The following is a 15684-nucleotide window of genomic DNA, read 5'->3' on the forward strand; positions in this document are numbered from 1 at the left end:
GACATCTCACAAAAATTACGAAAAAGTCGACATTCATGCTCCCATAAGCGGCGTTGGTTTAATTTGAGTCCCCTCCTCATCCCACCCCCATTGATCAGTGCGCTCGTGCGCGCAGCAGAAGGTGGTCGAGCGCACGCGCGGCATTTCCAGTGAACGTGACATCAAACAGCCGTGATCTGGCCCTTTAAGATCCCGCCTTTCCAGGAGTGAATGAGACCTTAGCAGACTGCAGCAGCAGCCCCTCCTCGCCCTCCTCCTTTCCTCCTTCCCTCCTTCCCCTCCCCGGCTGCCGTTTGTCCACCTGACGCCACAGAGGAGCCGTGGACTGGCAGCAGCCTCCTGGAGGGGAAATGGGGGGCGCCTAGCTGCAGCATCGTCGCGCAACTAGTAAAGCCACCCAGATTTTCCCGAAGCCGCTAAAAGGGGCCACGGCCGGCTGTCCTGCAAGATGGTATCTTGGATCATTTCGAGGATAGTCGTGTGAGTTTGGGGCGGACCCATATTTTCAATAATTTTGAACCTTAGCACCCAATCATCGCTGTTCGATATCGATCTAGCTCATGCGTGTTGTAATGTATCTGACCTCAAATAACGTGTGTTTATCATATTATCACAGGCGATCAGTGGTTTTGATAAATAAATAAAAAACACTGCGTGGTAACGGTTTGTGTTTCTGATCAGTGATGATGCAGCACATCCAGCCGTGCTAAGCTAACGATGGACGCTAATTATTAAACAGCCGCCTGACACAGAAGCATGTCTTAAAAAAAGAGACCCAATTTGCCTTTTCGGGACAACCTGCTTAACATGCGAGCCTCACTGCTGACCAGTTAACCGACACAAAAGCTGCCTGCTGACAAACATGGTTGTTGATTTAAACGTTTAGCTGGACTTTTGAACAAAGTTAACGCATTAAAGCGACACCAGGGCTCATTATTTGGACATTGCCCTATAGATTCTATTTATAATAAGGTAAATATTTAACTTTAAATTGTAAAAAGAAAAAGAGCACCGACTGTGATTTTCATGAATGGGGTTGTCATCAAAAGTAGTTCAGGCCTCAGCTTCCACCTCTGTCCACCTCCTAATGACGTTTCCAGGCTCTATCACACACCAAAGACTGATCATAGTCCGATTTCCTGAGTTATCAGACTATTGAAGTGATCACATAAATATAATATGGATTCTTTAAATAATAATCCAACTCCAAATCAGTCAAACTGGACAACATGAATATCTTAGAAGTTTAGGGGAAATCTCATTGGATTTCTCTTCAGTAATCTGTGCATGTATATCCATTTTTCTATGTTTTTGTTTTTTTTTAAGTTTCCTGTCAGATTGTGTCAGGAGCGTAATAAAAAAAAACAGTTAAACGTTCATTTTCTCTCATGCAATTGAAATAATACACAGCAACTCTAATTTGGAGATGTGAAATCTCTTTAAAGCAGCTATAAAACAAAAATCTTTGGCGGACTTTAATGAGATTGAAGCATGTGTAGCAAAAAAAAACAAACAGTTATGATAATTAAAACAACAGAAACTAAACAAAAATATGTAAACTGCCCCCCCCCGTTTTTTTTATTTCTGTATAAATTTTATTTATAAAATTGTGATTGGTTATTGCAGATTTTTTTTCATACTCCTAATTATTAGATTTATTAATTCTGAACTGACTCATCAATACAAATTTTTCATTTTACCTCAACAATTTTTTTGAAAGACAGAAACCATCTCAAAATACTGTTCCTGGATTACATAAACCGAGATTAAAATAGCAGACTGCCAGTTTGACCTCACCACTGCTCAAGCACGTCTCTTTCTTTAGGGCAAAGACACTGACTCAGGGCATCTTAGTAACCTTTACTCAGCTTTTTTTCCCGTGTGGCCTCTGAAATGCATAATGGAAGTCAAGTCCCTATATGTTTACATGCATAGCTGCACAGAAAGACCAATAAGGACAAAGAGAATTCAATGTTATTGACACAAGGCGCCTTCAAATAATGGCTGAGGTGTGTGTTGGTTTAGTCAGCATCATGTCACATCATGATGATTCACCCCAAAGCTGCACAAGGTTCTTTCTCTGAAGCTGATCAATCCTAGAGCATTTTAATCTTATTTTGATAATCATTTTAAATATTCAACTTTATAACAACAGTGCTCAAGTACGGAGACTCAAAGCATCCGATAAGTACTGTTAAATGTAGATTTTTATCCTCTTAAGATGTTTAAACTAGACCTGTTAGATGTGTAACTGTAACTTCTCTATCAATGATCTGCAATCATTTTTGTTGAAGTGTAAAAAACCAATATCGTAAAATAAAAGTGCACCTTGGAGTGTCTGTTGTCAGAACCCGCCTTAAATTCCAGAAAGATAAAAAGACAAATGTTGGACTGCTGTTCTCTGACAACAATTCTCCCCCTCTTTCCTACCCATCATCCCCTGAGACTTGAACTCCCAGCAGCCTGCGGGTGATTGCTGATGACGAGAGGAGTATTTGTGTTTACGTTGCTTGAGATTTATTTATTTATTTTTTGCTCATTTTTTAAACTACAAACAGGCTAGACCTCATCTGCCCATGAAAAACCATGACATGACCTGGAAAGGTTGAAAAGCCATGATGTGTCCGTGTCATAAACATGATCCGTGTTCGTTTTAAGTGCTTGTCACGATATCGCCAGTCTGTTGTCTTCCTTCTACTTACTTTATCCATTAAAACACTTCCATAGCAAATGACTAACCTACCAATGACATCTTTTCCCCGGCTTTCATTTTAGCTGTTAGCTTCATGTGAATGTTTCTGCTTACAGGAAGTGATGCATTCAAGTGCAATATTGAGTTTTGAATGTCGGATTATTAATCAGCATTTGGTTTTGTTAAAACAGTACGGCTATAACGATATGCTTTTGTGGATAGAAGACGTACTTTTATCTCAACATTTTAGTTCAAATATTTGACCACTAACTTACTGAGACAAGCGATGTTATTTGTGTGAACAAACTGCACATCAACACACGTCCTGTCTGCACGTGCTCAAACACATGCTGGCCCGCCCCTGACAGATCTTTGTGTGTTTTTGCCAATCAGCAATGTTTAATTTATGTGTGTGCTTTATTTACTGATGTATTTGAACTTGGATGAAAAACCCCAGAGGATCAAACGACGTTTACATGAACTCATTGTATTTCAAAGCTGATTTGCAGAAGTGGGTTCTGGCGTTGAAACTCTGAGGTCAAGCTCTGTTACTGAATCCTTTTTTTTCCCCTCTGACCTTCAGTTTCTGTTTGTCTGCAGCCTTGCCTTTGGGACCCTGTACCCAGCTTACTCCTCATACAAGGCTGTCAAAACGAAAAACGTGAAGGAATATGTAAGTACTGTGTCACAGCAGACCTCTGTGGGCTGTTTGGCTTTAACCAATTCTTCTTTGGCATCTACTGTTATTCCTTACTGCAGATACACAGAGGTCAGATCTACTAAACCTGAGGACAAGCGTCCTCCCCGCATTGCATGGTTTACAAGAGAGGATGACATACGATAGTCGCTGCTTTCTGTCTTTGTAATAAAATGCCTCATCTGTTAATACAAAGTATCTTTGCGTAATCTCACTGTGTAGTTTTTAATCATCAGTACATAAACAACAATGTCCAAATAAACATGTAACTAATTAACATAACTAACAAATATTTACTAATAGTATTTTTTATATATATATATATATATATATATATATATATATATATATATATATATATATATATATATATATATACACACACACACACACACACACACGTAGATCTTCAAGACATTGTGACTCAAAAGTAGCTCACGTGCCAAAAAAGTGTGACCACCACTGATCTAAATATATTAATAAGTAAAATCAAGCTTCATCTAGCATTTTTTGAGTGTTTCTTTATTGAAATTGTCGTGAATCAGGAGCAGATGAAAAAAACATGCTAATGGGAAGCCAAATGACTCCTCATGTAGATGACTAGGTCCAGGTACGTCTTTGTTTTTCCTCATCCGGCCTGTCACCTGACTCCAAAATGTTCGTCTGGACGGCTCCAATATTGCTTGCCATTTTTGTTGCACCGGTAATGTTAGGTTGGGGTTGAAAGGGGCTGTAAGCTAGCAGGATGGCAGGTAAACAGATGGATGATGGGAAGTAGGGGAAAACTTACTGCACGCCAACAGTCCCTCTCACAACTATGGGAACGCTTTTACAATAGATCAAAAGATGATCAGACTAGGTCTTAATAGATTTGGGATCTGCAAGATTTTAGGATTTGCTGCAAATTGTGCATCATATATCCTCCATCATAAATGAGTATAAAAGTTAAAATAAGTACCGTAGTCAATTTTTCTGATAACTGCAAATGTCCGACTTAACACTTTTATGGAACTGTTGTGTTTATGTCAAGGATTTGGGTTTAACATAAAACTTTTGAAACACACAGAAACAGAAAACTTCCCAATTCCGTCATTGTTTGTGAACGCACCCCGCTTCAGAAGGAAGACGCAGCTGAGTGAGAACACAGTTAAATGAATCGGGAGTGGTTGCTCCGGGATACCCTCTGCTCTCCTGCTCGCCGAGCGGCGTCCTGCCTGCTCGCCCTGCTGCAGCATCAGAGGAGCAGCAGCAGCACTCTGGCCCTCAGCCCAGATCTACAAAGGAGAACAGTCTCCTCTCAGCCTGTTACTATGGCAACCCACCCTCTCAATTGGTATTCGAGCCCACAGAAGGAGATTGTGGGGGGAGGAGCTAAAGCGAAGGAGAAAAGGGGGGGGGGGGGATACCACATTTAGATCTGGTTCATGTATGTTTAGTCTTTTTGCGCTCGGTTTCTCCTTTTGCTCATTAAATGAGTCGAATGATGTATAGGATGCCCTGGAGCTCCTGCTGTCAGTAAACATCCGTTAAACATTTCTTTTGCTTTTTACTTTGATAAAATTCTCTTAACCATGAAAACGGAACTCCTGCACACGTTTGCTGCACGTGTTGGAGCAGGCGTGATAATGTGGGACCTCATGGGCTATTTTAAGCTGTTCTCCTTTTCCCTGAACGTCTGTGTGTCTGCAGGTGAAATGGATGATGTACTGGATAGTGTTTGCGTTGTTCACCACAGCAGAGACGGCCACAGATTTGCTCCTATCATGGTCAGTCTAAACCTCACACTCACATCTTGGCTTTCCAGCATTTTGCAGCACAAATAAAAGGTTTTTTCAGTTTTAAAGTTTCGTCAATCTTGTTGTACTTTATTGAAGTACATTTTCTCTGAATGCAGTATGTCTTCAGTTTGGGCACTTTTGCAACCTTTTTTTTTTCTCCTGATCCTGTGTTTCATTGTCCAGGTTTCCATTTTACTTTGAGCTAAAGATTGCTTTTGTAATCTGGCTCCTGTCCCCGTACACAAAGGGCTCCAGCGTCCTCTACCGCAAGTTTGTACATCCAACTCTCTCCAACAAAGAGAAGGTTGGACGCTTCACTCTGAGACACAGCTATTAAGTTGAATCTGGAAATGTTCAGTTAATCATGTCCTCGTCCATCCTCCTTCCTCCCCGCTGTCCACAGGAGATTGATGAGTACATCGCTCAGGCCAAAGACAAGAGTTATGAGACCATGATGAGGTTTGGAAAACGGGGCCTCAACCTCGCCGCTAATGCTGCCGTCACCGCGGCCACCAAGGTGGGCCGCTCTTTCGTCAGCTACGGTTCTTAACTTCGGTTTAACTTAAAGCAACGTGACACATTTCTAGGTTATTATCATTCACAAGTTTCCCACCTGGTGAAACCTGTGAAATTTGTTCTCCGCATTTGTCCCACCCCCTGAGGCAGCGGCAAGCTGCAGACACTCAGGAAACATTTGGTTGTTAAAACCCCTCAAACCAACCCCCTAATGCTGAGTGTCGAGCAGGGAGTCTGTGGGTCAGTTTTTATTAAGAGTCTTTGATATGACTTGACCATGGATTTGAACTCATGACCTTCCAGTCTGAGGGTGGACATTCTCCCACAAGGCCCCTGAGCTGGTAAAAGGTTTAAGGCATTTTTTAAATTTTTTTTTAAGTTGTTTATTAAAAAAAAAAAGGTGAGTAGTGGTTAAGTAAAGTTTTGACGCCAAATTTGTTGGATGCAACAGAATCAAATATCCTGCTTCAAACCAACAAAATGACCTTCCTGCTGTTGATCTGAGGAGGCCTTCTATTATTTTTCCTTTAGGAAATCATTTCTGGGTTGAGATCCTGCAGAACCGCATGGCTGAACGATGAAAAGACCCACTTAGTGACCTAGAAACTTCTTTAAATAGTTGTATTTTTATGTATTAGTGAGCAAAACCTTAAGAAGACAATGTCATTGGTTCCTACATATCTGGTCATGTGTGACGCTCTAAATGAGAGATGGAATGTCAGCAACTTCATTCTAGAAAAAGGTTGAAATCCTTTTTTTGCCCTCAAACATGAAGTTGCCTCTCATTCGGCGCCGCTGAGCCTGCTGCTCGTTTCAGGGGCAGGGCGTGCTGTCAGACAAGCTGCGGAGTTTCAGCATGCAGGACCTGACGCTCATCAACGCCGACGACGACCTGGTTCTGCACCCCTCCGAGGTCCGCATGAGACGAGAGCACACGGACAACATGGGGTCCGGGGTCAGCACGCTGCCCAGGGCCAAGAGCACTGCTGCACGCCAGAGTAAGGCTGCTCTCGCCAAATGAAAGCTTGCTCGTATCGCCTGGGCTCGGTTGCTGATTGTGGTTTTCTTGATTTAGGCGGGATTCTGAGGGTTTGGTTGCATTACAATCGTGTGATTTAAACGACTGCATGATAAAGGGAAACTGTAAAAGAAGTGAGTGTGCGAGCATGTGACCATCAGAAGAGCCCTTTGTGTCTGGCTGCACTGCTGAGAGACTGTGTGGGACTGTCAGGCTGAGAAACTGAAGGTCACAGTTTGCAATTCAAACTCCATAAAATTCCCATTATTGCAGAAAAGTAACATAAGATATGTTGGTTTATTCCAGGAGTTTAAGTCCTGTGGTTTAATCTGATTGTCCATTCGGATAAAAGATTTATTTATAGCTGACAAATGGCTGACTTTCTGGATTGAAGGCATGAAAATGCAGAGTTCAGGAACTTTGTGACAGATTCTTAAAAAGTCTGTGTGACCTTCTCTAACCCTGCAGCTCGCTCGGTGGCGGCTGCGTCTCTGGCGGACGACGCCTCGTCCCAACACAGCTCCGACCAGTCAGACACGAGGACCGAGCATTCTGACGACGATTTAGGAGACAAGGCGCCCAAACGCAACACGGCTGGAAAGACGACCAAGAAACCCGCTGCAGTGAAAACTGAGGTAACTACGGTAACCTTCCTTACCCAACAGAATAAATCTCTCTTCTGTGCCCATATTCTATCAGTGTTTTCTCAATCAGTGTGTTTTATATCCTTGAGACTGATTTGTAGCTGTGCTTTAAAGCAGCCCAGAGGCAAAAACATTGAAGACATTTGAATTCAGCCAGATCAACCCACGTCTGCATCCTGCTGCTTCTTTTTATTAAAAACTGATAAAAGACGCACAAAAACTGTCACACTAATGTGTAGGGATGTCTCCATCCAATCATGTAGTCGGAAATCGAGGCCCGATCACACAGTTTCAGACTCGATCGGATGTTGCATCCTGATCAGCGTATTTTAAGTTTACGATGAGAGATAAATATTCTACTAAAAGTCTGCATATCATGAACGGAGGATGGCCTTTTCCTGCCGTAAAGCACAGCAGAATACGGCAGCAGTTTGAGCAGGAAACGCACACAAAGAGTTCGGAAAAGTTAGCAAGATAAGTCACAGTTGTTTTTTTCCTTGTTCCTAAGGAGTGTAAACAAGTCACTCTCTTATAAATTCAAGTTTGTAAAAAAAGAAGTTTCATTTCAAAGTCCAAACAGGAGAAGAACTGCAAAGTCAGTCTTAGCAGGTGGTAAAAAGCACGCAGCGTTAGCGAAGTACCGTTATATAACCTCGTCATTTGACTTTTTTTTTTTTTTTTACTATGCATCATGTCAGATGTTCTTTACATCACTATCTGACTTGTTAAAGCTTAAAACACTGACTGCCATGGCAGGGTTAAACCTCTGGAGGATTACAAGTGATTTAGCTGGAATGTCTTTCTTTTTCTTCATCTTAGTGAACCCCTCAATCAGCTGATTTCCCTTTGCTTTGCCGTCACATTCTTCTGTGCATCGCTTTGCTGATGATTGACACATAATTGAATTCATCTGCTACTACTATGAGTATCCAAACAGGATCAGTGCTGAAATGCTCTTGTCAATGAGAGAGCAGGTAAAAGAGGCATTAATCATGCAGATACAAAGACATGTGGACACATTTGTTCAGAAAATCTCCTTTAAACAGAAAAACTCCCTCAATATTTTCAGGAATATTGAAAACACAAGTGTTGACATGAAAAGTTACTAAAGAGATGAAGTGATATTCTCTTATATCACAAAGTAGCTCTCTGAAAGCCTAAGCCATATGCTGCAGGGTTTTGGGTTGTGTCTGCGTCTTAAAGGGAGCACAGGTGTGTCTTCCAAGTTTCCTTGAGGCTCGTGCGGCCACCTTAAAGATCCAAGCAGCAATGTTCACCTGTGAGCTTGAAGCTATTTTGAAATATTATTTTTTTCTTCCAAAAAATCTCCTTGTCCCTTTTTAGACTCAAGCCAAGACTGTGAAGAAGACAACCAAGAAAAAGACCACAACCAATAACGCGGAGACGCCACCTTGAGTCCTGCTGTCCACGGCCCCGCCCCCTGCTCTCCGTCCGCCCACAGCCAGCGGTCTCCTTTGCCTTCACCCCGCTCTAAGAACTGAAATTCTCTCGCTCTCTACGTGCAGACGGTCTTTTAAAAAGTACGTTTTGGTTCGGAGAGATGCTCTCACATTCACTGGCTTATATATATTATATATATGTTTTTAAAGATGTTTTAGCGTGAGCTTAAATCCTGGTGGAGTTTCCCCGATCAGCAGCTTTTTTTTAAAGGTCAGTAGATACTCGGACGCGTCCGAAAAGAGAAGTATTCTTTGTGGATGGAAGAAGTAAAGTGACGTCTCATCTGTGTCATTAGCTTCTTTCTGCAGGTTTGGTTTAATCTGCCCCGCAGGGGGCAGTAAAAGTCCCTCTTTGTGGCTGGGCTGCAGCAGTATATGTCTAATGTTTACAAACTGCTGTCTTTATGTTTTAGCAGCTTCACATTCTGTATATTTTCTTCTTCATTTGGGCTGACTGATTTTCATTTTCCTTTGATCTCAGAGAAGCTAGCCCAGTGAAGTTCAGTCTCTTTGGGTACGTTTACTTTCTGGCCAGGTGCAAGACTGATACCAAGGCGGTTCATTCCTTCCGAGCTTGGTTTGTCTCCATTTTGCCGCCATTCTTGGGTTGAAACTTAATAATTCCCTGATGCCAGAAGCTTTCCATCATTTGTGTTTGACATTCCAAAGTAAGGTTTTCCCCTGCTTCTGAGAGCTTTGGGGATCATAGTTTTTTTTTTTTTTTTTTTTTATTGCTGTAAAGGAGGAACACTGGGGTGGGAGTCATAAACCGCAGCAAGTTGTTCTGCTGTTAGTTACCAAGCTGTGGAGTTTTCTGCTGCTTTGAACATAAATGAAGGCTTTCAATTATTAAACTGACCGTGATTTCTTTAGTGCACTACAAAGCAAGAGACTGCAACACTTCAATCAGCCAACAGGGGGAGACAAACCCCACTTAAACTGTTGGAGGAGCTCTCAATGTAAATAAACATTACTGTACATCTAGCCTTGGTTTGCCTGCCTTATTCATCTTTGCTTTAAATTTTTTATTTATTATTGGTTTTTATAGCTGAGGAAGCTTTGAGTGTATCATTCTATTGTTTGGCATAAAAAAATCACCAAGTATTATCTATATTTAAAAGCTTCTTTGTATTAATTTAAAACAAATGCTCGCTTTTTCAATGACTCCCTTCTTGGATATTAGGTTAGATTTGATCATGTTTCACAGTTTTGGATTTTTAACTTTCACCATATGTGTTTTAGTTGTTTATTATCTTTATAATTAATGTCATAAGGCCTTGGTCAACTGGATTTTTCCTGTACTTGCAGCTTATCAAAAGCTAAAAGTTGACTATCATCTGGTACAGCTGCACCAGAGAAGATTATGCTCCACTTAAAGTGCTAATAAAGGAACAGAACACAAAGTTGTGCTTATAGTTTCTATTAAGATGCCCACTGGACCCATGGGAGGTTTTACAACAACTTAACTTGTACCTTTTTTTTGTGTACAGTTAATTTTTTTGTTGGAAGTGTTTTTCTGCACAGAAAAGGGGAAGGATTGGATGCTCTGCTGTTGGAGGCAAGGACACACAACAGCAACAGACTCATCGAGGCTTCTAAACTCCTGAAAGGTGGAGGATTGAAAGGAGCCATGGCAGATTAGTGACCATTTTTTGTACTCCCTGCTTCTCTAGGAGATAGTGTGGGAGGATGAAAGGAACCGTGGTTGAGGAAGAGATTAGTCATCACTGACCAAACCTGTAGGGGAAATCCAGATGCACAGTCTTAAAAACAGTCTGTATAATCCATAGCAGATGGTTCCTTACAGTTGGGAAGAAATGGGGTGTGTTGGGTTTGACAGGAACAGGAAGAACGGCTGGAATGAGCAGAAAACTACTACATGCTGGAAACTGGCAAGAACAGAGCATTCAGTACCTGAGAGAACGGGTGAGCAGTGAAGGAGGGGAGGAGAACACAGGAGAGCCATGAAAGGTAATGATTCTGTTTAGGAGTGAAGGAGCATGGGGGAGGTGGTGCCTGCTTACTGAATTGACATACAGTGGAGAAAGTGTTTGATCCCTTGCTGATTTTGTAAGTTTGCCCACCCTTTCATTCCTAGTGGTAGGTTCATTTGAACAGAGAGAGAATCAAGGAACTGACTTTTAAGAATTGATATATATTTATTTGCATTAAATTGAGGGGAAAGAAGTATTTGATCCCCCTTCTAAACATTTAGAGTTCTGGTTCACACAGGCCAGTCAGACTCTCCTAATCATCGGTCACCTGTTTGAATTTATCAACTGTAGAAAATACACCTGTCCAGAGAATCAGTCAGTCAGACTCCAAACTCTCTGACATGGCACAGACTAAAGAGCTTTCAGTGGATTTAATTGTAGACCTTCACAAGACTAGAATGGATTACAAAACCATCAACAAGAAGCTGGGGGTTAAGGTGACAACTGTTGGTGCAACTGTCACAACGTGACCATCAATCCACCTGTAGGTCTGGGGCTCCAAACACGATCTGACCTGGTTGGGTTTCCATTATCATGAGAAAACAGTGAGCCATCGGCCTAAAACAACACGGCAGGAGTTAGTTGATGATCTCAAAGCGGCTGGAACCACAGTCACCTAGAAAACCATTGGGAATACTTTTAATGTTGTAACATCTTGCAGTGATCACAAAGTAGCCCTGCTTAAAAAGGTAAATGTGCCGGTCAGCCTGAAGTTTGTTAATGAACACCTTCATGATCTAGAGAGAGGGATTGGAAGAAGGTGCTGTGGTCAGATGATACCAAAATTTGGCATCAACTCAACCTGTTGTGTTTGGAAGAAGAGAAATGCTGCCTCTGACCCCAACAACACCATCCCCACTGTCAAGCATGGAGGTGGAAACATTATGCTTTGGCGGTTTTCTGCACAGGGCTACTTCACCGTGTGGATGGGAGAATGGAAGGAGCCATGTTCAGTCATATCTTGATTGACAAAGACGCATAAAAATGGTCGTGGATGGGTTTTCCAACTGGATAATGACCAAAAACAAACAGCCATGGCAACCAAGGAATGGCTGAAGAAGAAGCACATCAAGGTCATGGAGTGGCCCAGCCAGTCTCTGGACCTCAATCCTACAGAAAAACTATGGAGAGAGCTGAAGCTCAGAGTTGCTAAGCGACTGTCACCAAATCTTAATGATTTAGAGTCATTTACAAAAAAGAGTGGACTAGATATCCTCCTGAAAAGCGGAGAAACCTGATCATCAACTACAGGAAATGTCTGACCTTTGTCCTGCTAATAAGGGTTTTGCCACAAAGTACTGAGTCTTTCCAACAAGAGGGTTCAAACACTAATTTACATCAATGAAATGTAAATATTTTTAAAATAAATACTTTAAAGTTGACTTCGTTATTTTTTTTGAATGTCGTCATGTTTTGCAGTAGTTCATTATGCCCAAAAGTCATTTTCAACTTGGTAACAGATGCGTGGAAGTTTTGGTGAGTTTTGGTGGGGGTCATAAGCACAGTCAGAAAGAAGAATTGGAAAAACAAAATGGTCTTTGCAGTGCAATCGTTAGCTTTTTTTCATTTAAATTTATTCAGCTTTATTCATTCAGTTTTTTCAAATCCTGCTGACTTTGTTAAATGAATGTGGAGTTCAATTGCAAGGTTGAAAAAGCAAATTATGACAATTTTGGGTTGTTTTTTTTATGTAAAATAATCTAAAATGGCCTTTATCATAACACGTTTAAACCTAGCAATAATAATTTCCTTTAAAACTTTTTAGAAGATGTTAATGTCAATTTTATAAAAATAAAAAACTAAATTCAGTCATGTCAGGATCTCTTTATGGTGCACTGGCTCCACTTGTATTTCTCCACTTGTATTTCTTTGTACACAAGAGGGTGGAACTTTTTTGTTTTAAAACAGTTATTGTTTCAAAACAACTCAATAGTTACTAATTAATCCTGACTGGAAAAAAAATCTACAGATTTTCCTTAAAACATGATTAGGACAATTTTTTTGTTTCTTTTACCGTTAAAAACAGTAGAACTGTGAAAACATACGGTTCTTTATTTGGATATAAACCTTCAAACAGTTGATTTACTGTTATTATTTGGATTTAAGTTCCTTCAAAAGACTGATTATTAACAGTGGAAGATCACGAGATTACAGTACCGCTCAAAGGTTTGGATAATCAAATCATATTTTATTTGTCTATTCTTTGTAGTTTTTGTATTACTGCTTGTTGTTATTAAATAAAAAGAAAGTTATTTTGGACAGCAGCTTCAAACCAAATGTTGATTATTTGAAATTAGATCAGGGTGAGCAGTTAGCATTGCAGCAAATGTGTACAAAATATTTAGATAAGATTACATTTGATAACTTTATTAATCCCACGATGGAGAAATTCACTTATCTGCGGCAGCAAAAAGGACATTCAGAAATTACATTCACATTAAATAAATACAGCTACAAAAGTGACATGTGATCAACTGTTAACATGTGATCCACTTTTAGGTAAAAAAGTACACACCAAAAAAACAACTGTTATGGAACAAAAACAACTGAAAACAACAACTGCAACAAAAATAAATAAAAACGAGTGAAAGAAATAACCTGTGGGGCTGTAGTGTGTCACTTCAACACGGTGTTTACTGGTATGTTACTCTGTAACAGTTGGATGTAAAAATAATGTGTAAAATATTATTTTACCTGTGTGTCCAGATCTTTTTAACCCTTGTGCTATCCTAGGCACTTTGACATTGAGAGTTGGTTCATCTAGACCCATTAGACAGTGTGCTGAACCTTTTTTCTTCAATGCTTCAATGATTTGTGATCTTTACTGGTGTCCATGGATTACATGAAATCTTTCCACCTTTATCCACCTTCGTCATGGTAGGGATAACATGTCAATGGTCATCTTGACCCCATAGGATAGCACAAGGGTTAAGATTTTAAAGCATTTTTTGTACAAAATGTGACAGTAGCCTTAATAAACTAGCCTGCAGTACAAGTAAGTAGCACTGGGCGGAGCTGTCTGACCAACAATCCAACTTTGGACGGGCAATGAATTGTAACCCACTGTGGACGACCAACAGACACATTCGGTCTGAATGGAGTGTCATGCAGAAAATGTTCCTCTATGTTCTTGTTCTTCTGCGGTAAAACAATTACTGGGGTTTTATTATCACAGATTTGAATATTTTTCAATCTAAAAAGGTTCATCAACGTCCAGCTTCTTTCTGGATGTCTGTGAGGAAAAGCCAGAATCCTCTGTGACGTCTTATAACCAAAATGTGAGCAATAAAGCGGCCTGTTGGTTGGCCACATCCCTGCTGATTTGGAGAAAGGCTGCAGCTCCTGCAACACTGAGAGATATAGCTTTCGACAGCTTATGCAACATGTCAACTAAACTTGGGAGGCATGTTGTTGTTGTTGTGTGTGTGCGTGCACACACGAGTGTTTTCCGGACATGCAGCAGGGTTTCAGGGGTGAAGGTGTTGGCAGGGGTGAGGAGCCAGGTCAGAGTGTCGGGACCTATCTGTCACATCCACGAGGTAGATCCACCCTGGTGTCTGTGTGTTGGAGAGATTGTGTACTCAGATAAACTGCTCTTTGTGTGTGGAGGGGTATATGGTTGCTGTGGGGTAGCGGGCTGCAGGGTTCCCTTTCAGAATAGCCAAACGAAAGGTGGAGGGAAGTTAAAACTGTAGTGGACTCTGTTGGGTCAAGCAAATTGCAAAAAAATCATAGAAGTATTTATAATATGAATAAAGCCACATTCAAAGTAAAAAAAAATGAAAGTATGTTCTTGATAGATAACTTTTTGCAATGTTTTTATCTTAATTCCTGGACTGTGTGAGCCGTTCAGGCATCTTCTGGACAGAACCCAAACACTTTTTCTCACTTCCTGCACTTTTTCTTTACTTTCTCGCTGCTTTGGAATTCTTTACTCTCTTTTTTCTATTTCTGTGTTCTTTTATTTTTGTTTTGCTGCTTGGTGAAAGAACGAATAGCAGGTATCCATAGCAACAGGTTTGTGTGTGTGTGTGCGTGTGAGGGAATTGTGTGTGTGTGTGTGTGTGATCTGCATGAGCAGCCTCTTGTCCGAGACACAATGTGGTAATTACCTAAGCTTACCTCGGTGCTAATTAACCGTCGCCGTGGTAATTGGAAGGGTCAAGTGAGCAGGACAATTGGCTCACCTTCACGCATCCACTACCACACCTCTCCAATACCATCCCTCACTCCTCCTCTCCTCCACTGACGTCTTTGCCACTCCATCGTTACCCCCACGGCTCACCCTCTGTCCCTCCTTTTTTCCCAACTTTCTTTGCCCTTTTCTTCACTGCGTCCTCATCCCTCCCCGTTGTGCTAAAGTATTATTGATTTTTTTCTTTTGCGCTTCTTCTTTCGGATGGGAGCATTATTGCGAGATCTTGGCTGCCGTTCCTCAAACGCGCCCCCTCCTCAACCTGCTCCAACTGATTGGGCATACTGTCAGCTGGCCGCCAACCAGAGGTGGAGCCGCTGACCTTCAAAACCTCCAGGTGTCCACACCAGCATCTGACGGACGAGCCTGGAAACGTTCACAGACAGGAGTGATTACAGGAGCGGGTTTCTTTTGCTTTTATAAAAACTTTTAAACTCTTTAAGGTTTTAGAAAAGAATTTATCTCATCAATAAATCTCAGACAGTTAAGGCCCCCCTTTGACTACTAAAAAACAGGACTTTCTCTGTAGGACAATGCAACACCAGCAGAGGCACACATATTTGCTACTGTTAAAATTCAATTTAGGAATCTTTTTTTTAATCTGTTTATAATATTTTCATTGTTAAAGGAAGATTATTCATCCTTTTGTTAAAATATGTGGTCCAGCTATCATCTACGGTGGCCCTGAAG

At 41.0% G+C, this 15684-nt stretch overlaps 1 protein-coding gene across 2 annotated transcripts; it reads left to right on the forward strand.

Annotated features, from left to right (window-relative positions):
- Nucleotides 1-160: 160 nt before the first annotated feature.
- Nucleotides 161-10205, forward strand: reep2 (receptor accessory protein 2). 2 transcript variants are annotated; one of them, XM_020706643.2, is made up of 8 exons: nt 161-480; nt 3293-3365; nt 5079-5155; nt 5351-5471; nt 5571-5699; nt 6501-6681; nt 7170-7336; nt 8690-10205. In XM_020706643.2, exons 1-8 carry the CDS (start codon nt 449-451, stop codon nt 8759-8761), a joined length of 852 nt encoding a protein of 283 aa, XP_020562302.2. In that variant the 5' UTR covers nt 161-448; the 3' UTR covers nt 8762-10205. The 2 variants fall into 2 exon arrangements, with proteins under 2 accessions (XP_020562302.2, XP_004073532.2); XM_004073484.4 differs by having other exon boundaries at nt 203-480; nt 5571-5684.
- The last annotated feature ends 5479 nt before the right edge of the window (nt 10206-15684 follow it).

The sequence above is a fragment of the Oryzias latipes genome, chromosome 10 (assembly GCF_002234675.1).
Source record: "Oryzias latipes chromosome 10, ASM223467v1".
Taxonomy (NCBI): Eukaryota; Metazoa; Chordata; class Actinopteri; order Beloniformes; family Adrianichthyidae; genus Oryzias; species Oryzias latipes.